The sequence below is a fragment of the Perca flavescens genome, chromosome 24, assembly GCF_004354835.1.
Source record: "Perca flavescens isolate YP-PL-M2 chromosome 24, PFLA_1.0, whole genome shotgun sequence".
NCBI lineage: Eukaryota > Metazoa > Chordata > Actinopteri > Perciformes > Percidae > Perca > Perca flavescens.
The window spans coordinates 3,926,850-3,952,312 of record NC_041354.1 but is presented as its reverse complement, the minus strand read 5'-3'; the positions used below and the strand labels follow the sequence as shown (position 1 = coordinate 3,952,312).

The 25,463-nt window shown below is 43.4% G+C and overlaps 1 protein-coding gene and 1 non-coding gene across 2 annotated transcripts; one reads left to right on the top strand and one right to left on the bottom strand.

Annotated features, from left to right (window-relative positions):
• The first annotated feature begins 186 nt into the window (after window positions 1–186).
• Window positions 187–22,489, top strand: atp7b (ATPase copper transporting beta). The gene is made up of 21 exons (XM_028572125.1): window positions 187–538; window positions 5,270–6,032; window positions 7,327–7,560; window positions 7,990–8,153; window positions 8,278–8,439; window positions 8,526–8,599; window positions 9,510–9,693; window positions 10,344–10,577; window positions 11,130–11,221; window positions 11,693–11,820; window positions 12,670–12,824; window positions 16,601–16,735; window positions 16,852–17,046; window positions 18,158–18,340; window positions 18,482–18,665; window positions 19,209–19,349; window positions 19,446–19,588; window positions 19,676–19,879; window positions 20,690–20,807; window positions 21,492–21,594; window positions 21,784–22,489. Exons 1-21 carry the CDS (start codon window positions 377–379, stop codon window positions 22,043–22,045), a joined length of 4,020 nt encoding a protein of 1,339 aa, XP_028427926.1. The 5' UTR covers window positions 187–376; the 3' UTR covers window positions 22,046–22,489.
• Window positions 8,882–8,954, bottom strand: trnar-ccu (transfer RNA arginine (anticodon CCU)). The gene has a single exon. It is a non-coding gene; the product is annotated as a tRNA-Arg (tRNA).
• Window positions 22,490–25,463: the final 2,974 nt, after the last annotated feature.

The following is a 25,463-nucleotide window of genomic DNA, read 5'->3' as shown; positions in this document are numbered from 1 at the left end:
AATTTATTTGGACTTGAATAAAGCCTATTTTTCTACACAGCCTACTATAGTTTATTTCTGTACCACTCACAAATTGCAGTGTAATGGATATTCATATGTCATCTTTAAGGCCTTCTGCTGATATGCATCCTGTTGGACCGTGTAATTGAGTCTTTGTACAGAAGTGCTTATTGGAGGCTGCTCTGCCCGCCCTTTCCTCATGAACGTCCTCTGACCAAAAACCTCCAACTCCAAAGCTGAGCACCAAAAAAATGACGTTGAGCCGGAGTGCGCTCTTATCTCCAGGAACAGGACGGAGCGCTTACCCACCGCGGACTTTTGCCCTCCGACTTTGACAGGTGGAGATAGGCCGAACGACAGTAGAGCAAGCTCGAACATGTTTTCTCCAAAGTCGCCTAAAAATGTGTCCAAGTATGTCTCCAAGTCGTCGCACGGCGCAGGGGAGCAGATGTATATGGTTGAGTGTAAGCCGGACTGCACCTGTAGTGTCCACCCGGCCGGCGGCTGCTGCGGGGGACAATGCGCGCCCGAGTTGAAGGTAGGCCTCCGGAGAGCTGCGCTCTCTCTCCAGCTGATGTTACACTATATTTCAAAGTTCCACTGGGCCAGAGACCCATCTATAGCAGTAGCAGGGATCCAACTGTTGGATATATATTGTGAAGACTTTACCTAGTGATGAGTTTTTGTGAATCCAGCAAAGGTCAGAGCTGTAATCAGTATTCGATAACAGTGGTGGAAGGTACTGTTGTCACAAAGCACAAATCTGTACCTTACTTGGGGATTTCTACTTCTATGCTACTGCAGTTCAGAGGGAAATATTGTAGTTTTACTCCACTTCATTTATCCTGCAAGATTCTTTAAAAGTTAAGATTTTACATGAAAGAAAACTGTCATTGGTTTATAACATATGATGCATTTTTGTATTAGTAGTATAGTTAAAATGCTCACACCTGAATGCATTAGTAATAACATACTGTAATACATGCTGTCCTAATATAACACTCACAGGGGCCATTTTTCTGCATATTGCTTTTGATACTTGTATTACATTTCCCATAACACTTATTAAGTGACATTTTCAATGCAAGACTTTTACTTGTAATGTAGTACCAACAGAAAGAAAATAGTCAATTTTTGGAGTAAAAGTAAAATCGTTTTTTAACTTATTGTGAAATGTGGATCCTCTTTTGGCCTTTTTCCAGATTCTAGATTCAAACGTTTAATTGTCAGGAATTCCTGATGCAAAGCGTCTGTTTTAAGTGAATGAAGTTGGTGATCATGCTCATGCTCATGTATCATCTGTAACATCCCGCTCATGTTGCTGGGTACGTTGAATGGACGTATTGTTATTGCGCTTTGGACAAATGCCACCTGAATGTAACGTAGTCATGCATGTCATTGCATCTCAGACGGGTTTAGGTGTCAAGTGTAATCAAACACACTGATCGTTGCCACAGTTACATTAACAGCTTGTATTCAAATGTTCTATAAGGCTTTAGTTTTAATGTTGCCCAGTAAACCTGTCATGTTTATGTTCAACAAGATGTGTGCCATCTCCCTAATAAACACGAAAACCAATGAATGATTAATAGTAAAAGACAAGTGACAAAAAATGTGATTAGACCACAGCAGCAGTTTGGTGGCACATTTCTAAATAGTTAAAAGAAGCTTTTCAAAACTCATTTAGTTCCCTTTTACCTATCACAAACAGGGACCCTAAATTATAGTGAACACATATGAACTGCCTTCTTCTTAGTCCACATTTGGACTTTTCTGCGTGCAAGAACTTTGTTGTAATCGAGCAAAACAGATGGGAATTTTTCTCAAAATGAGTTCAAGTTTACTGAAAAGTACATTGAATATGAGATTCTTAAAGACATAATTTTCATAGTAAAAAGAAACTTTCTTTTAAAATGAATGACTTCTAACAGTGTTAAAATCAATGGAACACCTCAGATTAGGGTCACTCCCCTAATCCAATAATATTGGAAGTTACCTTGTTTCCTGTTGTATCCGTCCACTTATTTATATAGTTCTATTTTATAGTGATCCATTATCTGTTCAAAAATGTTCTATGTTCTGTGCAAAATGTTCTATTAAAGAAAAGATAGAAAATAAATATTTGTGTGTGCTGTAAAGTGGTTAGAAAAAATGAAATCGGAATTGGCTAAAATCGGTTTTGGCTGGCCTAACTCAAAGAAAATCGGAAATCGGAATCGGCCTGGAAAGTTGTAATCGGTGCATCTCTATTAGTAAATTCCACAGACTCTAGAATAAAAAAATTAAATATATGAAGTCAATTTATAGCCAATTGGTGATGCTGAGCCAGGTGATATCAATTGGTTGGTTGGTGCAAAGGCTATCCAATCGTTAATACGATGTTTCTTGTAAATGTTTGTCCTGATACACTGTCTGTGTGTGATTTATTGAACTTTGAACAGTCACTCGTGAACCCAGAAGTCAACATGTCAGTGTTTGCCTTAGTCACTGTAATGCAAAGGGGCACTAGGGGATGGATCTGTAGTTACTGTGGTGTGTCTTATGTCTTGAGATTGGTATGGTTTATGTTGTGTAGCCCCAGTGGTCTAATGGATAAGGCACTGGCCTCTTAAGCTATGGATTGTTGGTTCAAGTCCCATCTTGGGTGGTTTCCACTTTAGTAGCTCAGTAGAAGTGTGCTGTGTCCATAAATCAGTCATTAATGAGTAAAGAGCTGTTATTAACAGACAGAGAGCAGCACCTCTCTATGGTAACAAGGCATCTGATGTTGCTTTTGTATTGAAGGTTATTCTAGCAAGTAATACATGGCCAGCTCTGACAACTAGGGGAGGATGCCATTATACAACAACATGCTATCACTGCCTTTTATGATTGTGATCTCGACAATTGGACAGTTGCTCACCTGTGTGTAGCCCTAGTGGCCTAATGGATAAGGCACTGGCCTCCTAAACCAGGGATTGTGGTTTTGAGTCCCATCTGGGGTGATTAGCAGCATTTTATCAGATAAAACCTACTGTATACTTCCATTTTTGTTGGTTCAAGTCTAATATAGGGTGCAAATCATTCTCTACTAGAAGTACAAAGGATTGTGACACAGGAAAGTTGTAGGTTTTTAATGTGGGTCAGTGTGTTTTTTAAGTCCACTCTCTGTTTCAACCAGAAAACATGTTAATTAATGAAATGGAGACACCATCAAATACGTGCTGTGTTGCTGCTGCATTGACTTCTACTGATTTGGATTTTTAAAGGAGAGTGGGCGAAAGAGAACTTTCTTTCAGTAAAGCGCACAGGAGAGAAGAGGTGTGGGCATACAAACTGCAGAGACATTTGCCATGTTCATTGGTAGTCAGTACAGCCCCAGTGCCCTAATGGATACGACACTGTGGTCCTATTTGGATCGAAACCATCCTCTGCTAAGCTTGTGCAGAAAGATGCTATTCCAAAATGCATGTGATGGCAGAGGACGAAAGGATATTTTCCGTCATGATCAAATAAATTATAAAACATTAAAAAGATGCTTTCCTGTTTGGAGTACAGCTCCTAAACATGGGGTTGACTTCTGGCGTCAGTTGTGCAAGGTGCCAGTGATGACTGACTAAGCAGAGTCACGTTGGGAGGCTTATGTGAAGGGCCAGTCATGAGGTTTTTAGGCCCCAAACCAGCTGCTGGGCTTTTTTTTCCTGCTGGACCCTATTTTAGATAACAACCTATTACGGGAGTGCAAGTGTCAAGTTGTATTTTAACCATTTCAATTTGAATTTACCACCTTATCCAGCCACCTCCTTTTTCAATTTACATACTTAGAAATTGGTTCTTTGTTTCCAGAAAGAGACCAGTCCAGCCAGCATGCATGAACAGTGGTCTTGCTATGTAGGTTCACAGCGAGATTAAAACTCATGGTGTGGCAAATTGTTGCTTTACCCACGAAGCTTAACTCTCACATCATAACATCTTAAGCACATCAGAGACTCGGAGAGGTGTTCTAAATTTGTCTTACAGTGCTGTTAGCTGTAAGTAAAGACCTGATGTTATTTCCAGAGCCACATGGAAGCGGGGGGATACAGAATTCTGCAGATTTTCCCCACAGATTTTCCTTCAGATTTTAAATTAATTAATAAAAAAAAATAAATAACAACTAAGAAAGTTAACACTTCTCCAGCCCAAGCAGAAAAAATGTCCAAGCTGAAATTCTGCAGATTTTCATTCTGGATCACCGCTCAAAACTGTGAAAGAAAACAAAAAAAAAGTCTGCAGATTCCATTTGGTTATTTCTGTATTTTTGCCTGGTTTGGTTAGATGGAAAGACAGGTGTATAGGCTGACATATATGACACCATGTTGATTCTTAAATCAAAGATGAGACCAAATTCTTGTCCAAACACATTTACACTATGAGATCTGAGGTCAGAATTTCAAAATAAAAGTTGATGTAGTTAGTGTTTGGGATCCTTACAGACTATTTCCACACCTAAATTCCACTGACACATGCCATTTACTTAATCTCCAACCATCTCCAAAATACAGAGGATATGACCTCAGTTACTGGGATTTCTGCTCATAGAGAGCAGAGATTTGAGGATGGAGGTTTTAAACCAGGGAAGAAGGAACACATAAAGCTCAGAATGGGGTCAAATGGTTGTTGTTGAGTAGTTGAATGGGGGTTGGCTTGTGGAATCTGTCCCTTCTGTATTTCTTGCCCTGAGGATGAATAGAGAACAAAGAAAACAAGGCAGGCAAGCCTACATTGATGGAACCGGATATTAAAAGTGTGTTAAAGGTCTGTGTTGTCTTTGTTCCTGCGGCAATTGCAGCTAATAGTCAACATGATATTACAAGGTCTGTTGTACAGCTACTACACTGTGGTTTGATAGCAGGAAGTCACAGCTGTTATGTTATTTTAAGACATAACAGGGGATATATGACGGTTTTGCAGTTGCAGGGGATGTGAAACATAAGTTAAAATGTATTTATTTTAATTTATCAATTAATCAACATTTCTGTAAATGCACCAGTGTTAGCCAGACAGCTAGTTTTCAATTGTAGTTCTAGTTACCTGTCATGCATGTCTTTATGGTACAAGGAAACCCACGCAAACATGGGGAGAACGTGCAAACTCCACACAGAAAAGCCCTGACCAGACCGGGAATCAAACTGTAAGGCAGCAGTACTAACCACTGATCCACCGTGACACTCCTAATGTTAGGCCCCATCAGCAACCCAAAAACTTTCATTCAGTCCCTAAATAGACTTTATTTCTTTCATCTTTTCAGGAGAAAGGCCCTGACATCGAGAAACAAGGCCTTGACAACTTGGCCTACGAGTACGGGAGTCAGAGTGAGCTCTACCCTCCATCCAAAGCTGCCTCCACAGCAACTTTAAAACTCCTGGGACTCGCCCCCAGGCACCAGGCCCAAGCCATCGAGAGCAGAATCTGCCACCTGAATGGCGTACTTGCTGCCAGCTTGTCTTTAACCAGCAGCTTAGCCAAAGTGGACTACGACGCCTCAGTTATCACAACCAAAGAGATTGCTCTGGAGCTGCAGACCGCAGGATTCAATGTGGAGTCAGCGGTGCAGATCAGGGTGGATGGGATGCACTGCCAGTCTTGTGTGCAGTCCATCGAGGGACAGATTGGTCCTCTACCTGGTGTTTCACATATTCAGGTGTCCCTTCAAAACGCTGCGGCGCTGATTGTGTATCAGCCTCTTCTAGTTACACAACAGGAGCTGAGAGAAAAGATCGAGGACATGGGTTTTGGTGCCACTTTATCCGCGGATGATCCATCTGGATATGATATAAGCTGCTGGCAGAGGGACTTATTGAACTCGACTGTAAACATTTGGATTGTAGGGATGACTTGCAACTCCTGCGTACAGTCCATAGAAGGGAGGATCTCTCAAATGACAGGAGTGCGGTCCATAGCGGTGTCACTGAAGGACGAAAAGGGAACGATAACCTTTGACCCCAGTCTGACAGAGCCGGAGCAGCTCAGGGCAGCTATCGAAGACATGGGCTTCGACGCATCACTTGAAGGTAGGCAGAAATGTTTAATATAAAGCTGTAAATCAAACTATATATGGTAATCATCCGGATAAAACACAATACATGATTTTGGTGTTGGAGCAGAACTTTTTTACTTTGAAAAGAAACATGACAATGTCTGTCCCTATGTACCTCTAAGAAGAAGTCCAACTAATGATAATTTTCATGATCAATTAATCTGCAGGCTATTTTCTTCATTAATGGATTCATTGAAGTGTCAGAAAACTGTGAAAAGATGTCCTCAAAAGACAACCAGCCTTTTTTCATATTTCAGAGTTTGTAAATGGTACATTTGCCATAAAAAAATAATTTAAACAAATAATGAAATGACCAGAATTGTGTTGTTGTCATTAGTGCTATATGGACACCATCCCACCCATGACTTATTGTGCATGATATGATGCATTCAGGAGAATTACCTTAAAGAACCTGTTCATCATAGTCTGAAGATAGCTCAGATGGGTTGTAGCATTTGTAGCATCTGGACAAAGAAAGCTAGTGGTACCTGTATGTTATGAGCAAAATGACTTTGATTAAATCCTTTCCAGTACACCTCATGTTCCCCTCAACTCAGGTCCCACCGGTTACCGTGGAAACCAGACAAGTATGCTCTTGAGTGAGTGGAGGGCTCTTGCGCTGGCTGGGGCGTTCTTGTTGGATTTAATGACGAAAAACTGCTTGCCAAGACGGGGAATTAACTGATTCTTTCATTTTCAGTCGTTAAGATCGAGCTGAGTCAAAGTTTTTACCTCTAAATCAGTGAGAAGCGCAGCTCCTGACTTGTACTTACGCTTAATTCACACCTTAACCATAGCAGAGACGTTATATATTATATTTTAGATTGTTTCTATTGCTTTAATAATACAAACAAAAGCTGGAAGTTCATATTCCAGCAGGATACATTAATATAAAAAGTAACAAGTAACTACAGCTGACAAATAAATGTAGTGAAGTAAAATTTTCCCTCAAAACTGTACTTAAGTAGTAGTGAATGTAAAGTGAATGTACTTCCTCCACTGAAACAGAGTAGCTACTGCAGCATATACCCTGTCGTTTGTCTTTATCCTGAAACTAAACTGTCCATCTCTGTCTAGCTACCTTTAAAGGGCCGATATTTAAAAAAAAAGTGAGATGTCCATGTCTTTTTTTATTATAAAGCAGGTCGAGGTGCTATATAAATACTGTGAATGTATAACCCAAAATACATGTATAACACTGAAAAGGAGCAGAATATGGGCCCTTTAAACATGGTGCTGCCACTGACTTTGTTTCTCCTTCACTACAGAACCTGCGTCTGCAAAGAACGTCCGGGGTTGTGAAAAGTCCAGGCCTGTTACCTCTGGACTTTCTGAACTTTCTGACTTGCAAGTGCCCAATAAGCCGGGAGTCAGCAATGGCAGTGGATCACAGGCAACCTCTGGAAGCGAGATGAAAGTACAAAAATGTTTTATTTGCGTAATGGGAATGACATGCGCCTCCTGCGTGGCCAACATTGAGAGGAGCCTGCGCAAACACAAGGGTAAAGCCAGCTCAGGTGTTGCCATACAACATGTGTTTTAGTTTGCATAATGTAATGGCAGTGTTTCACTTTGACCAAGGGGCGGGGCTAGAATGGGGGCACTGAAATATGATTTAGTTTTAGTTTAGTTTATTAGTGTATAATATCGTGGACAGTCCCCTTTAATTAACTGTACAGTAAAAGAAGCAGCTTTAGCCCCCACGGCTAATTTCCAGCTGTAGTCCATACAAATTGCAAAATGTGTATAGTATTCAGATATACAATTTGTTTAAAATGAAAACAAGTGAAACTAATAATGAATATGATGTTTTCTTTACCAGAATTACATTGTGTTGTTCTATCCTATCCAATATTTTCTGTATTTCTAAGCAGATGTTCTATGCTGTATTCTGATAAAATCCTGGAATCGCCCCTGACTTTGACTTGTAGGAATTGTAACGGTGTTGGTGTCACTCATGGCTGGAAAGGCGGAGGTGAAATATGATTCAGAAGTCGTGAGCGCCGCTGCTGTAACTCAGCTCATAGAAGACTTAGGCTTTGGCGCCAAGCTGATAGAGGACAACGCAGTAACACATGGGAAACTGGACCTCACTGTAAGTCAGTTGAGAAGCCTACAATACATGTACAAACTGGTTTCTCTGTGTTGAAGAAAATAGACATTATCTTACACAAAACGGCACATAAAAGTCATATATTTCCACCATTTTTCACTCGTAGATAACAGGCATGACATGTGCATCGTGTGTGCACAACATTGAGTCCAAACTCACCTCAACCAAAGGGATCCTCGGGGCCTCCGTCGCCCTGGCAACCAAAAAAGCCCAGATCATGTTTGACCCAGAAGTGCTCGGAGCTCGAGATATTATCAAGATCATTCAGGTGATGATCACTTAACATTTTAGATTGTATTTCAAACCTCCTCTCCTCTTGACATGACAGATTCTGGTTTACGTTTCTCATTCCAGAGTCTTGGTTTCGAGGCCAGTCTGGTGAAGGCGGGCTTCAAAAACAAACTCGATCACACGGAAGAAATTCAACAGCAAGTATCTGGTTTAAGATTGTCAGATTAAGTTCACTTTTAAAATATCATCTTTCAGGCCTCTGGCCTTCACAACTGTTTTTGTGCATTCTATAAAATCAGATTTTTTTTCTTTTTTTAATAGACTTTTTTTTTTTTAAATCTTTAATAGATAAGGGCAAATTAGATCAGAAAACTGCCCTGCATGCGGCACTCTGCCTATGCCTATATAAAGATGATTTAAAAAAAAAAAAAAAAACCTGGAGATATACATTCGATTTTATATAATAAAATAGTCCCAATCACCCCAGATGGGACTCGAACCCACAATCCCTGGCTTAGGAGGCCAGTGCCTTATCCATTAGGCCACTGGGGCTACACACAGGTGAACACCTGTCCAATTGTCCAGATCACAATCATGAAAGGCAGTGATAGCATGTTGTGGTTTAGTGGCATACAAAAGCAACAACTTGACAATGTCAGAAACAGAGAAAAGTATCAGATGCCTTGTTACCCATAGAGAGTTGTTGCTCCCTGTCTATTAATAACAGCTCTATGATGATTAAACTAATGTAGCAGAGGACAGGTTTATACCAATTCATGTCTGATTTATGGATACAGCGCACTTCTACTAAGAGGAAATCACCCAAGATGGGACTTGAACCCACAATCCCTGGCTTAGTGAGTGTGTGTGTGTGTGTGTGTGTGTGTGTGCGCTGTCATTCACATGTCAATACTCAAGTACTATTTGGCTCTAACCTTCTTACCTATTTCCATTACTATTTCTCTAAAAGTGCTATGGAAAGTGCATGGTTCAATGCCTTTTACAATGACAACCATGCACATGGAAATTAATAGAAAAGGTAGCAGATAATAAACAAGAAAAAGGTGTCTTCTTCCATAGTTTGACACATGTCTGATACCTCTCCAGGTGGAAGAACTCCTTTCTGTTCAGCCTTGTTTTCGGCCTGCCCGTCATGGGCCTCATGGTCTACATGATGGTGATGGACAGTCAGCACCAGGAGCACGGAGGCTCCATGCCCGAGGAGCAGAACCTGCTGCCCGGCCTCTCCCTCCTCAACCTGGCCTTCTTCCTGCTCTGTACACCTGTGCAGGTAAGGGAACATGTCTGGGCCTGGGACCTTTTTAAGAGCTTTGTATTGTAATTGTTAGGTGTTTCCTTCCCGTAAGAATGGGAAAGTGATTGGTTCCTTGTTGCATCCATAACGTATGAGGCCTTTAATCAAATATAAATGCATTCATAGCATTTACATGGCGGTACAAGTGTAGGAGAGTTCATTTAGAGTTTTTCTTTACCTCAGAGGGGTCTTAACCCTCGAGTTCTCTTCCCGTCCAGGAAGTAGTCAGGAGACATGAAGAAATGCTATTAAATTGAATAAAACACTCAAAATTCAATGGAAGAAATAATTCTGAAATAAGAATGTTGTATGGCTTCTATGCATCCATGTTATTTTTGGGCAATTTGGTTGTAAGAAACCCATATTTCTGATATAAAAAACTCTGAAAATGGGTCAAATTTGACCCGAGGACAACACAAGGGTTAAGTAAATCAAGTAATTTGATATTTTAAAGCACGTCTCAACCACTGGATAGCATTAGGCTCAAACTGAGGTTAAAAACATGGCAAGAACTCTTATTAATGAAAGTGCCATCCATTCCTCCTTTGCTTGCAGCAACAGGGACATTTATTGAAGAAAAGGAAAGGCAGAGATTTTGTCATTAAATCAGTTTTTCTTCTCTCCAGATCTTTGGAGGCCGCTACTTCTACATCCAGGCTTATCGCTCGTTGAAACACCGCACGGCCAACATGGACGTGCTGATTGTGTTAGCCACCTCTATTGCCTACATCTACTCCTGCGTAGTCCTTGTTGTAGCCATGGTGGAGCGAGCCAGCCAGAGCCCCGTCACCTTTTTCGACACTCCACCCATGCTGTTTCTGTTCATCGCGCTGGGACGATGGCTGGAACACATTGCAAAGGTTCAAATAAAACATATATGCTTGCACTGTACTTTTGAAATTGACAAAAATGTGTCGTATTGTTTCTGTTTGAACATTGGAACTATAAAAGTATTTGTTTATTAGTTTTGGTAGGATGTACAGTAGTTCCTTCATGTCATGAGTTAGACATTGTTGTCGATAAAACTGCCATGTGGCTAATCTAAAGGTCTTTTATTTTGAAACTTCAATATTATTAGGAAACCTTAAAAAAATCACCAGAAACAAACGAGTTTGTGGACGACATAGTTGTTGACCTTTAATGTCTTACCAGTGGTATTATTGGAGTTAGTATTTCTAAGACCACGTTACCCATAAGCCCTTGCTCTGCCTCTGACATTTGCTTTCGATAAGAATGCCTCCTTCTACATGTTTCTTAGTAAATTCTGATAATGGTCTCCTTTGTTTCCAATCATTACACTATTATAAAGTGTTTTTAATCTATTAATATGTGCACACAGCACCTTTAAAATAATCCATAACCATGAGACCAGACCATGTTTTTAATATGTTTGTTTTTTCTGCATTTTTTAGAGTAAAACCTCAGAGGCTTTGGCCAAATTAATGTCACTTCAAGCCACCGATGCCACTGTGGTCACTTTGGGACTTGACCACTCCATCACCAGGTAGTCCAAAAGCATTTTATGTGAATGACAAATAGGGCTGGCTATCGTTAAAAAAATGTCAATACCCGTACCAATACCAAAACAGTGATTTCGATACCGGTTTCTAAACAATACAAAATAAATTAATAAATTAAAAAAATAAACATTACACATTATGGCAAAAATCTTGTTTATTTTTCAGCTCCTCTCTGTGTAACGTAGAGTTTTTCCTGTGCGTCTCTGCGATGTGTAACATTCGACAGCCACAGACATTATTAGATCTTGGTAGAAGCATGCTGCATGCTTACTGGCTCACTGAGGTTGATGAGATTTACTGCTCAGGTATTGAAATTTGGTATTGAATGACGAGGCATTTTTCGATACTCAATATACTCGGTGCTTAAAAAGTATTAAATTCAGTACCCAGCCCTAATTACGAATGAATATACTAGATTTGAGATGTGTAACTGTAAGTGAATTTGCATGCTTCAGTGAGGAGCAGGTGGTGGTGGAGCTGGTGCAGCTGGGTGACATCGTGAAAGTCGCCCCGGGAGGAAGGTTCCCCGTTGATGGGCGAGTGATTGAAGGAAGCTCCATGGCAGACGAGTCCTTGATCACAGGTACGAGGATGTGAATGTATACCCTGTTGATAACTGATGATGGAGGACGTACATTTCCACATTGCTGCCTGTTTAATTTAGTTTTTAGGAATGGATTCAGGAGTCTCTTAAGGGGGCAGTTGACAAGTTTATCATTGTAAAAGCAATGCAATTTAGCAGGCTATTAGCCCTTGACATAGTATTTACAATCTTTTAACTTGAATTAGTGTTGGCATCAGCATCCTGGTGGTTACTTATGTCAAATTGTGTCAACACAAGCAATAAATTCACAAATGTCTGCTCTCTGATTGATGCTTTTGGTTGATTTTATTGTATTATTGTTTGTAAGTAAAAGATTGTGGCAATCCTGCTTCTTTTTTTTTTAAACCTTTATTTATCCAGGTAAGTTGACTGAGAACAAATTCTCATTTGCAACAACGACCTGTAGTCCTAGTATGCATGTCTTTATGGTGGGAAGAAACCGGAGCACTCAGAGGAAACCCACGCAAACACGGGGAGAACATAAAAACTCCACACAGGTCCAGAACGACCTGGACTCGAACTCAGAACCTTCTTGCTGTGAGGCAGAAGTGTTAACCACTGAGCCACCGTGCTTCTTACATTGTGATGTAAAAGCAGTCATTGCATTTAGAATAGTTATAAATAAACTCCCCATTGATAGTATGTTCGATGTGTCATCTGGCACCATTTACCTCCAAGTCATTAAGGACATAAAATCAGATTTTTCAGCCTTAGAAATGATGTTATAATAAAAACAACCAAAAGAAATAATTTAGGACATTTGGTTATTCTATTTTAGGAAGGACCTTTAAATAAAAAATTTGTGTTTCGGCTTTCTATACCTATCAGGTGAGCCGATGCCTGTCAGTAAGAAGGTGGGCAGCTTGGTGATCGCCGGCTCCATCAATGCTCACGGTGCTCTGCTGGTGGAGGCCACTCACGTCGGTGCAGACACAACTCTGTCTCAAATTGTTAAACTAGTTGAAGAGGCCCAAACCTCCAAGGTAAGAGGCAGCTTAAACTTTCACATTTTCACAATTTCACAAAAAACATAGTAAAAGTCTTAATGGGTAGGATCAAGAAAAAGCTAAGCAGAGATGGAGTGACCCTGCCCGGAGGAAGCCCGGGGCCCCCGTCTGGAGCCAGGCCCAGACGGTGGGCTCGTCGGCGAGCGCCTGGTGGCCGGGTTTGCCACGGAGCCCGGCCGGGCACAGCCCGAACAAGCTACGTGGCAACTCCCTCTCCATCCCATGGGCCCACCACCTGTGGGAGGAACCGTTGGGGTCGGGTGCGATGCCACATGGGTGGCAGTGAAGGTCAGGGGCCTCGACGGACCAGACCCGGGCAGCAGACGCTGGCTCTGGGGACGTGGAACGTCACCTCTCTGTGGGGGAAGGAGCCGGAACTGGTGCGGGAGGTGGAGCGCTACCGGTTAGATCTGGTGGGGCTTACCTCTACGCACAGTCTTGGTTCTGGAACCATACTCCTGGATAGGGGTTGGACTCTTTTCTTCTCCGGAGTTGCCCAGGGTGTGAGGCGCCGGGCGGGTGTGGGGATACTCACAAGCCCCGGCTGGCGCCGCTGTGTTGAGTTTACCCGGTGGACGAGAGGGTCGCCTCCCTCGCCTGCGGGTTGTGGGGGGAAAACTCTGACTGTTGTTTGTGCATATGCACCAAACAGGAGTTCGGAGTATTCGGCCTTCTTGGAGAACTTGACTGGAGTCCTGCATGGGGCTCCAGTGGGGGACTCCATTGTTCTGCTGGGGACTTCAACGCACACGGGCAATGATGGAGACACCTGGAGGGCGTGATTGGGAGGAACGGCCTCCCTGATCTAAACCAGAGTGGTTGTTTGTTGTTGGACTTCTGTGCTAGTCATGGATTGTCTATAACGAACACCATGTTCGAACATAGGGATGCTCATAAGTGTACCTGGTACCAGAGCACCCTAGGCCGAAGGTCAATGATCGATTTCATAATCGTTTCATCTGATCTGAGGCCGTATGTTTTGGACACTCGGGTCAAGAGAGGGGCAGAGCTGTCAACCGATCACCATCTGGTGGTGAGTTGGGTCAGAGGGTGGGGGAAGACTCTGGACAGACCTGGTAAGCCCAAACGTGTGGTGCGGGTAAACTGGGAACGTCTGGAGGAGGCCCCTGTCCAACAGACTTTCAACTCACACCTCCGGGCGGAGCTTTTCGTGCATCCCTGTGGAGGCTGGGGGCATTGAACCCGAGTGGACAATGTTCAAAGTTTCCATTGCTGAAGCTGCGGCGAGGAGCTGTGGTCTTAGGGTCTTAGGTGCCTCAAGGGGCGGTAACCCACGAACACCGTGGTGGACACCGTGGTCAGGGAAGCCGTCCGACTGAAGAAGGAGTCTTTCCGGGATATGTTATCCCGGAGGACTCGGAGGCAGTGCAGGGTACCGAAGGGCCCGAAGGGCTGCAGCCTCTGCCGTGAAAGAGGCAAAGCAGCGGGTGTGGGAGAAGTTTGGAGAAGACATGGAGAAGGACTTTCGGTCGGCACCAAAGTGCTTCTGGAAAACTGTTCGCCACCTCAGGAGGGGGAAGGGGAACCATCCAAGCTGTGTACAGTAAGGATGGGACACTGTTGACCTCAACTGAGGAGGTAATAGGGCGGTGGAAGGAGCACTTTGAGGAACTCCTGAATCCGACTAATACGCCCTCTATGTTAGAGGCAGAGCTGGAGGATAATGGGGGATTGTCGTCGATTTCCCAGGCGGAAGTCACTGATGTAGTCAAACAACTACACAGTGGCAAAGCCCGGGGATTGATGAGATCCGTCCAGAAATGCTCAAGGCTCTGGGTGTGGAGGGGCTGTCCTGGTTGACACGCCTTTTCAACATTGCGTGGAAGTCTGGGACGGTGCCAAAGGAGTGGCAGACTGGGGTGGTGGTTCCCCTTTTTAAAAGGGGACCAGAGGGTGTGTGCCAATTATAGGGGTATCACACTTCTCAGCCTCCCTGGTAAAGTCTACTCCAAGGTGCTGGAAAGGAGGGTTCGGCCAATAGTCGAACCTCGGGTTGAGGAGGAACAATGCGGATTCCGTCCTGGTCGTGGAACAACGGACCAGCTCTTCACTCTCGCAAGGATCCTGGAGGGAGCCTGGGAGTATGCCCAACCGGTCTACATGTGTTTTGTGGATTTGGAGAAGGCGTATGACCGGGTCCCCCGGGAGATACTGTGGGAGGTGCTGCGGGAGTATGGGGTGAGGGGTCTCTTCTCAGGGCCATCCAATCTCTGTACAACCAAAGCGAGAGCTGTGTCCTGGTTCTCGGTAGTAAGTCGGACTCGTTTCAGGTGAGGGTTGGCCTCCGCCAGGGCTGCGCTTTGTCACCAATCCTGTTTGTAGTATTTATGGACAGGATATCGAGGCGTGGTCGGGGTGGGGAGGGGTTGCTGTTTGGTGGGCTGGGGATCTCGCCGCTGCTCTTTGCAGATGATGTGGTCCTGATGGCATCATCGGCCTGCGACCTTCAGCACTCACTGGATCGGTTCGCAACCGAGTGTGAAGCGGTTGGGATGAGGATCAGCACCTCTAAATCGGAGGCCATGGTTCTCAGCAGGAAACCGATGGAATGCCTTCGCCAGGTAGGGAATGAGTCCTTACCCCAAGTGAAGGAGTTCAAGTACCTTGGGGTTGTGTTCGCGAGTGAGGGGACAATGGAGCGGGAGATTGGTCGGAGAATCGGGCGCAGCGGGTGCGGTATTGCATTCAATCTATCGCACCGTTGTGACGAAAAAGAGAGCTTAGCCAGAAGGCAAAGCTCTCGATCTACCGGTCAGTTTTCGTTCCTACCCTCACCTATGGTCATGAAGGCTGGGTCATGACCGAAAGAATGAGATCCAGGGTACAAGCGGCTGAAATGGGTTTCCTCAGGAGGGTGGCTGGCGTCTCCCTTAGAGATAGGGTGAGAAGCTCAGTCATCCGTGAGGAGCTCGGAGTAGAGCCGCTGCTCCTTTGCGTCGAAAGGAGCCAGTTGAGGTGGTTCGGGCATCTGGTAAGGATGCCCCCTGGGCGCCTCCCTAGGGAGGTGTTCCAGGCACGTCCAGCTGGGAGGAGGCCTCGGGGAAGACCCAGGACTAGGTGGAGGGATTATATCTCCAACCTGGCCTGGGAACATACTCGGGATCCCCCAGTCGGAGCTGGTTAATGTTGCTCGGGAAAGGGAAGTTTGGGGTCCCCTGCTGGAGCTGCTCCCCCCGCGACCCGACACCGGATAAGCGGACGAAGATGGATGGATGGATGGATGGGTAGGATCAAACATTCTTGATCTGGAACGTTGAAGGTTATAAAAAGAAATACAAGTCATGGAAGTCAACATTTTCACAAATGGTAACACAGTACTTACTGCTTCAACTGCAAAAAAAAACAACATTCACGTTAGTCCTCTAATATCTAATATATTCAGCATTCAAACACGTTTTCTTTTTTTTTAAAGAAGAGAAAAAATCTGCCAATTCTCAAACTTCAAAATGCAGTGTCAAATATTCTAGAAATCAGTGTCTACTTAAAATTATTTTAAAGAAAATTATAGGAACTTACCTCTCTCTTTATAATCTACATAATTAGTGAAGATGGATTTAGGATATCCTTTTCGCTCGGCCAAATATATGTACACAAATGCACATTTGTTTACATTTTCATTATTAACAAAAACACTAGAAAGACAGAAACAGAAATGAGCACAAAGAGCAACGATGCAATCGAGAGTTTGGTAAAACCATGTAGTCCAATAGAAATATTTCCTGTGTACTCAGGCTCCCATCCAGCAGTTTGCAGACAGGCTCAGTGGCTACTTTGTGCCCTTCATTGTTATCGTTTCTCTGCTGACGCTGGTGGCCTGGCTGGCAGTCGGGTTTGTCGACTTTGATATTGTGAAGGAGAACTTCCCGGTAGGTGCGCTCACAAATGTTTTCACATGCAAACATAAGCAGCTTTCACAAAGATTCAAAAGTATATATATATTTTTTTATTGATATTTTTTAATAACACATTCTCCTCCTCCCAGGGTTACAACCAGAACATATCCAAGGCGGAAGTTATAGTTCGCTTTGCCTTCCAGGCATCCATCACAGTTCTGTCCATCGCCTGCCCCTGCTCTCTGGGGCTGGCAACCCCAACAGCTGTCATGGTGGGCACAGGGGTCGGAGCCCAGAACGGGATCCTCATTAAAGGAGGCGAGCCGCTGGAGATGGCCCACAAGGCAATGCTCTTTATATCCTGCTCCTGCTGACTTCTGTTATCCGCACTTTGATACTTAGGTTTTATTACAAATCATTATTATTGATATTGAAACTATAGGACCGGACGTGCTTAACTAACGTAGAATACTCCCGAGCTGTGAAGGCCGGATGCTGGATCCTAAAAGTGAATAATCATGAATAATCAGGGTTTCCGCGGGGTCTTTTAAAAAGAAATTACATTTTTAAAAAGTTTTGAATTTGCTCAAGTATTATGTTTTAGGTCTTAAATAATTTTAAACAGGTCTTAATTTTCCTACGTCCATGCAACGCTGCCTCTGATGCTCTTTTCTTTTTATTCCGTGTTGTTGTAGTTCTTTCTTTCACTAGTCCAAATTTAATTTAGTTGACTACAGATGAGACCAATATGCAACCTGTATTGCAGCCAATCAGCTTTCGTGATATTGGCGCAAATCTCTTTCGGATTGTACCACAGACATAAAACAGATTTTATTCTTCAGCTATGGGGAAGTGCAAGTTTAGCGATACTACTAAGTCTTAAATTTCACTTGGTGAAACCTGCATCAACTCTGATAAAGCTACAAGGACAGCACTCCAATTTGATTGAGTTCATTGCCACACAACGGACGTTTCGGGAATTTTTCTGTGCACATTTACCCTCCAAAGAGGAATAGAAGACACCCATTGGTTTTGGTGACTTTTAACCCCATTTGTGACCTCAACTCTCCCTAAATTACTTTGGAGTGTTACTTTTTTCAGCCGCAGGTTACAGGTCTTCAAAGCAATTTTCATACTCTCACAAATGTGTAAAGTCTGCCCAGAATGATAAAATATTGGCCTCCAGTAAAAGAGGGGCACCTTCTGTGGACACCTTGGATGTAAACTTTTGTTTTGCTGCAGACAATTCGTTTATCATCCTGGGCATCTGTGAGATCACAAACAAACCTGTGAAGATGCAAATTGCTGATGGATAACGGCTAAATAAGTAAAGTTTGTGTTGGGAATGCTCTGTGACTGAATCGGTACCACCATCAGTCCATTTATCACAAAAGGATTATCAAAGGGAAGATTAAAACATGAAATAATAACTATGCTGTGTTTCTGCTCCCTCAGATCAATGTGGTGATGTTTGATAAGACCGGTACCATTACAAACGGCATACCACGGGTGACTCGTGTGTTGGTGCTGTGGGAAATCGCCCGTATGCCCCTGAGGAAGATCCTGGCGTTGGTCGGCACAGCGGAGGCCAGCAGCGAGCACCCACTGGGCATGGCGGTCACCAAACACTGCAAAGAGGTGAGAGAAATGCTTCTTTGTGTCAGTATTGGGTTTACAGCTAGATTTCAAAGTCTACTTAACAACAAGTTTGTGTTTGTACGCTCTGTAAAGCTTTGATAACTGTTGTAACATTTGATAATCTGCCTGTGCGTGTAACAGGAGCTGGGCTGTGACCTGCTGGGCTACTGCCGGGACTTCCAAGCGGTGCCCGGGTGTGGGATCAGCTGCCGGGTGTCCAACGTGGAACATCTGCTGCAGCAGCAGAGCGAAGAACGCTTCCTGCTGCCGGGAGCTACCACCGACGAAAGCAGCCTGCTCTCTGCCGCCGAGGCCACGCCTGCAGGTCTGATGGCTTTCAGTGTCTGGGGATACTGTCATGGGTTTACCATACTGGCCACTCTTTAAATACTGGTTAAGGATTCCCATTTAGGAAGACGTAGTGCGTTGGGTGCCTGTTTGGAACAGTCTGATTGTTGAACTGGTCTGTGGTATTGCTGCTTGTAGCTTATTCCAGAACCATTGTACCCCAAAATTACTTACAGAGGACTCCCTGACCCTGACTGTATAATACTGACTGACTTTGTACTTCTACTTCAGAGGAAACTACTACATTTTCCTGACAGAGAAATGTTACTGGTTACGCTGCAGACTCAGATTTCTATAAGTATGTGTCACATGTGGTATTCAAAGGTCAAAGTTCTCGTTGAAAGTACACCCTAAGATGGAAGAAGTCCTTCTTGTTAACCACAGGTTACAGCTATTGAACAAAAATACGTTAATTTAGCCCTGGCTATTTTGCAGAAAACAAATAAATACAGTATGCTTCAGATGTCACTTAACTCAACATACATTCAGTTATATTTGTACAATATTTCTTTGCTTTCAGTTGAGCCTATGTCCTACTCTGTCCTGATTGGGAATAGAGAGTGGATGAGGAGGAACGGACACCACATCGGAGCCGACGTTGATGCCGCCATGTCCAGCCACGAGACCAAAGGGCAGACTGCTATCCTGGTGGCTATAGACGGTGAGGATAAAACCTGCAAACTGGAACAACAACACTGACATTTCCTTTCCTCCCTTATCTCGTGTGTGTGTGTGTGTGTGTGTGTGTTCTCTGTAGGTGTGCTGTGTGCCATGTTAGCCATCGCGGACACGGTGAAGCCAGAGTCAGCGTTAGCAGTGTTTACACTCAACAGCATGGGCATCGAGGTGGTTATGATAACAGGAGATAACAGGCGCACAGCTAAAGCCATCGCTGCACAGGTAAAACACATTCATATAGGGCTCTAAAAAAAAAAAAAAGCCTCCCGAAAATATATGAAATGTAATCAAATGTTTGTTTGATCACAGGTGGGGATCAGAAAGGTGTTCGCAGAGGTGCTGCCTTCACACAAGGTGGCAAAAGTGCAAGAGCTGCAGGAGCAAGGCTGGCGAGTGGCCATGGTGGGGGACGGCGTCAACGACTCGCCGGCCCTCGCTCGGGCCGACGTCGGCATCGCCATCGGCACGGGCACCGACGTGGCCATCGAGGCGGCTGACATCGTCCTCATCCGAGTAGGTGACGCGCTGTGACTGGCGGTCTGTGTGGAGATCCAGCGACGTGTTTAAACACCGACCCGAATAGTCAAATATTCGATGCTTCGATCCAAAGGGCATGGTTTGACAGTCGAATCTTCTCCGCGTCGTAAAGCCCAGTTTAGACCAAAGGTTCCGGACGAGACGAGTGTAAACTCGCGGCTACTTGCAACGCAACGTTCTGAAAGCTGCCAGTTTATAACAATGTGAGACGTGATGAGACGTGTATCATCTTCCGACCTTCAGGTTTTCTTTGTAGCTGGATATCATTTGTTGCGTTTAGATATCGATGTGGACAATGTTAGAGATAGTGAGATACTTGCTACAGCCGCATTTCTAGTGATGAAACGGCAGAAACGTTTTATTTCCCTGATTCACTGCTATGTTTTAACAACGCTTGCTCTCTTCAGTCACTCTCTAGGTCGCTCGACCATATACTGTGCTTGCAGGAGGTCATTGAGCCGCCGTTTCAAACCGCTGCATCTTTTCCCTGCAGCGTTCTGCGCGAGCACGGAAGGCTTGTATCATGTGGACGCGCTGACAGTGTTGTTGTCATTACTTAGAATTTCTCATGGGGGAGACAGAAACTATGCACTATAGCTTTAAAGTGGATGAATAAATCCAACCGTCCCATGACAGATTTCAGTCTCATTTTCCATTAACTGTGACCGACGGTCGACCCCAGCCACACGATTTGTCGATTAGTCGACTTGACAGTTCTGATTTGACTATGAAAATTCGTAGTCGGGGAGACCCCTAGTTTAAACTGGAGGTTTTTGCCCTACGCAGAATGACCTGCTGGATGTGGTGGCCAGTGTTGAGCTGTCGAAGAAGACGGTGCGGAGGATAAGGACCAACTTTGTCTTCGCCCTAATCTACAACCTCGTAGGAATACCCATCGCTGCAGGTAAGGACCGACGACACACCAGCAGTCAAATGATGACAGAATCTTCACTATCTGCTAAAGAAGAATTTTTTTTTTTTATCAGGCAACTCAACAGGTCGTAAAACTGGGCTGTAAACTTACTGTAGAGGACACTCTCACTAGGAAATACAGAGCTCTTAAGATAATCATTTCAGAGAGAGAGAGAGCGTTCCTATTGGCAGGCGTGCATTGCCCGTGCGAGAGAGAGGGGTGCTGCAGGAAGAGGTCTTACTCATTCTTTAAATTCTGGGCTTTTTTTTGCATTCTACCCACTGCAGCTTTAATTCTTGTGGAGGAATGCATTTCTTTTCTCTCTGTTTTTGCTTAAAAGTCACATTAAAAGATAATTAATCAAAGGAAACAGCCTCCAAACGTGGAATATCTGTGTCTAAATGACGGCGGTTAAAAATGCCACATTCCCAAAAAAACAGTACTCTGGAAATCAAATGTTGAACCCACAAGAGATACTGATAATAAAGATTTGAAATTAATTTTTATAGTGGTGCGAAAGACAAAATCCGATTGCAAACAACACGACTTGCAGCCCAAAGTTACACAAAGTAAATGGAGTAAATGGCTGCTCCTCAGTGAGCTTTAAGTGCGTGTTTGTTCAGTATAAAGTATATTGTGTGATAGCACTGTTGCCCTCTCCCCTGTTGGTTGCAGGTGTGTTCATGCCTGTTGGCCTGGTGCTCCAACCCTGGATGGGCTCTGCTGCGATGGCTGCCTCCTCAGTTTCAGTGGTGCTGTCCTCTTTAATGCTGAGAATGTGAGTCCACATAACCTTTAACCTTCCCTATTTATGAAGAATGGATGGTGTGCTGTCTGTTATATATGCATTCCACTTTTATTCCTTCCGTGGTGTATCCTATAACTTTTGATTGCCTCTCTTTATTAGAAGTTTCATCATTTTGTTCATCATATGGAGGTGAATCTAATAACCATCTGTTTCCTCCAGGTATAAGAAAACCTCGGTGGAGCTGTATGAGGCGCGAGCGCTGGGCCAAATGAAGAGTCTTCGGTCGTCGCAGATCAGCACACATCTGGGTCTGTACGGCCAGCGGCGCAGCCCTGCCCCCCCCGCCGGAGCTCGGGAGCAGCTAAGCCAAAGCAGCGGCGTCCCGCCCAGCAATGGACTGTCCCCCATTAACTCTGTCCCGGTGCAGGGCCGCTACTCGCTCCTGGATCACTGGACGGCAGAGGACCTTAATGTGTTGTAAAGAAGAAAAAAAGGGAAGAGGGACTTAGACGTCACAAGTTAGTTTCTGGTTCTCGTGTTTACCAATTGAGCAAAGCTCTTTGTGCGTAATATTTCTGTGTATTTATGTAAATAGATAAGGCTAATTGTGCACAGAAACTCAAAAAGTGCACTTATTTTGGCGAGGCATATTCACCTTTAGCTTATGAACACTAAAGCACCGTTATCGGTGGCTCTGACAACACCAACTCTACACCGATCTATAACTTTCTTATTAAATATGTCTAAACAATTAAGCTGCTAACACTAAAAGTGAAGGTATTTCTGAAGCATTTTTTTTTTCTATTTTCACGCCAGGCACATAAATCAAACTCGCAGTATGAAATGGTTTGCTTGTGTGTAACTGCTATACAAATGCACTTTTATAATATTCATAACTCAAGGTTAATCTACACTGTTTTGGAAAAGAGAGGCTCAGGTTATTAATAAAGCATGAGTTGATAGAGAAAATCAATCCATCGAGAACGTGTGTTTGTGTAACTCAAGCTAAGAGGAAAAATGTTCCCCAGTTGCTGTTCTTTAGATTGTCTTAAACAAAGCTTGGTGTGTAAAGTGCAGTTGTTAAATATAGAAGTGAAGAGGAAGAGGTGGAGGGCAGACTCTGAATTTTTCTTTCAAATGTATTTTGAGCTGTGCCAAGGATCATTAATGGAGGAGATTAATCAAATGATTCATGCCCTCACCAGAAAAGAAATAATCCATTTCACAACAGATATATAGGCTTCAGGGATATTAATATCCCTATTGTCTTGCTCTCTGCCCATAATAGACCTTTTTTCCCAGCAGACATTTCGACAAGTGAATGCACAGGAAATGCACAGGTGTAATTTGTGCTGTGCTTTTCCTAATAAGCCAAGTCTATTCATTATTTTCCTGTAATACTGACCGTAAACATTAGAAACTGCTGTTCACACACACACACACACACACACACACACACACACACACACACACACACACACCACTTTCAGGTTCCAGGTTCATTTCACCATAAAGGGTTTATGTGACAGTTTGCTTTCTATTCTTTATAGCCTATTATAATAATAGTCAAATGCAGAGCTTCTGTTCCATGCTTGACTTTTGCTGTGCATTGACCCTACATAACGTTTCACTTAAAGAGAAATGTCATCGGAGCCACATGAACTGCTATTTCCTTTCATGGTGTTGCACTCCTTTTGTATGTGCAAAAATGTGAAAGAATTTAAAAAGAGAGATTGAGAGAGACGTTTAAATCCTTCCAGCTTTCACACCTGGACATCAGTTTGGGAAAGTCACAGAAGAGGAAGTTTCAGAGATCTGAAACCATACTGCTGTAGTCTCGACCTGTGTGTTGAGCCATGCACTTGTTCAGCGAGTGCTTTGTCTCTGCATTGTAGAGGTCTTTGCAGTTCTTTATCTCCCGGTGGCGTGTTATGTTGCTCAGCTTCTGTTAGGGTGTTTGCTGCCAGGTAAAAACAATCCCACAGGGATACAGTGTCACGAATCGGATCACTGTTCTTTTCTTCTGTTCCTGTTGTTGGGGTGTTCCTACTGCATCTTGTGGCTGATTTGAAAAAGTTCAACAAGTGTTAGAGCTTTTCTGTTTGGATTACAGGTGGTGGTCGGGGGGGAGGGGGTCAAAGAGTAAATATGATATCCTATGGTGTGGATGACAGAGAATCAGCAGGCATGATCTTTCTGTTGCTGTAATTTTTATTTTAATCATGGAAGTGGATTTGCCTCACAAATCTTTGTGTTTAAAGGAACTTGACTGATGCTTTTACATTTAATCTAATCTACACAAATGTATTATTATTGATTGCGTCAGTCTTATCTTATCCAATCTTTTATCTCTGTTTCTGTGCAAACACATTTCCTCTCAAGCTTAATAGGGTGCCAAAATGTATTTTACGGCATTATTATATGATGCGCACAGCACCCTGGGGAGTCCTTTGCTTGCTCAGCTACGCATCTGTAACCAGGCCAAGTTTAAGGCTGATACATTCATGCTGCCTGCAGCTGAGCGCCTCTTTAGGATGCCAAAATAAATTCCACCAGACACAGTCTGATGGTCAGAGACATTTGAAAATGCCCTCTGACAGACGATGAGAAGGTGTTAGCTTCACTTATTTATTTATTTAGTTTTGAACATATTTTAGAGAACGGAAAAAACACCCAATTGTCAAAAATCTGGTGGTGCGTGCCCTTGACTTTGTCAGCATGAGAATGCAAATCCTGTGACAACCAGACAGGTCAAAGAGGATCAAGTCGAGCTCCCATCTGAGCTGTTAGGATGCCCAATTACAGTGCTGTACTGTACTGTAGGTCGGAGGACACATAATAGCATACTTCTTTCAGACTGGCCATTTAGTCTTTTCTTGAGTTTTACCTCCAGGCCTAAAGTAAAAGATTTGTGTTGTTTACTTTGTTATAACGGTACTATCCAGAGGAGGGCAGTAGGTTTTCCTGACTTTAGATATTCTGATTATAGATTCAATTTTTTTTAAAAGTCATAGAGACCCCAGCAATGGCACAGTAATGTCAGTTCATTTAAACATACATGATACACACTGCCGGGAGCTTGGAAACCTCTGAGTGAAGATTTGTTTTCTGGCTATTCTGCAAAAGACCATCCTCTGATCCAAGAGCAGTAGAGGAGGAAGAGATTAAGTGTTCTTACAAAAACCCAGAGGGATTAAACATTTCACTCTGCAAAGATACACTTAGATGTGATATAGTTGATTTTTTTTTACTTTTTCTTTTACAGATATAAAGAAGCTCTTTGCTCTCCCCAGTTGGAGGACTGCAGCATCTTCTGATAAATGACCTGGTTATCACGGGGTGCTGAGGGCACTGACTGGTTCAAGCTGCATCTTCTTTGTGTTGAATATTAATGGCAATGGCGCTGTGCTTCAAAAAACAATACCGTACACTTAAAAAGAAACACATTATTCAAAATAAACAAAACATTTGGACTATAGGTTTTCAGATTCACATGAAAACAAGTATTTCACATGAACAGAGGTACTCCGTCATGTTAAAGTTTAATTAGTCTCGCATTGCAAGACCTTACTCCACAGCGCTGGAGAAGAGGGTCTGGCTAGTCCACACAAAATTCTGGGATGGGAGGAAAACGTGCTCTGCTTTATTGGCATTTCTTTAAACTAATCACAATTGTCTTGGGTGGTGCAAAGCACCGGACGGAGCAACGGTGCCTCTGCAAAAGGAAGGAACTTGTTTAGGTGGAACATGTGTACGTTCAAAAGTTGTTTTAGTCGTGCAACAGAGAACTCAGACTGGAAAGAGTCTAGCTAGCTGTCTGGATTTACCCTGCAGAGATCTGAGGAGCAGTTAACCATAGTCCTCAGAAATCCACCGGAGTTTTAAATTACAAAACAAAG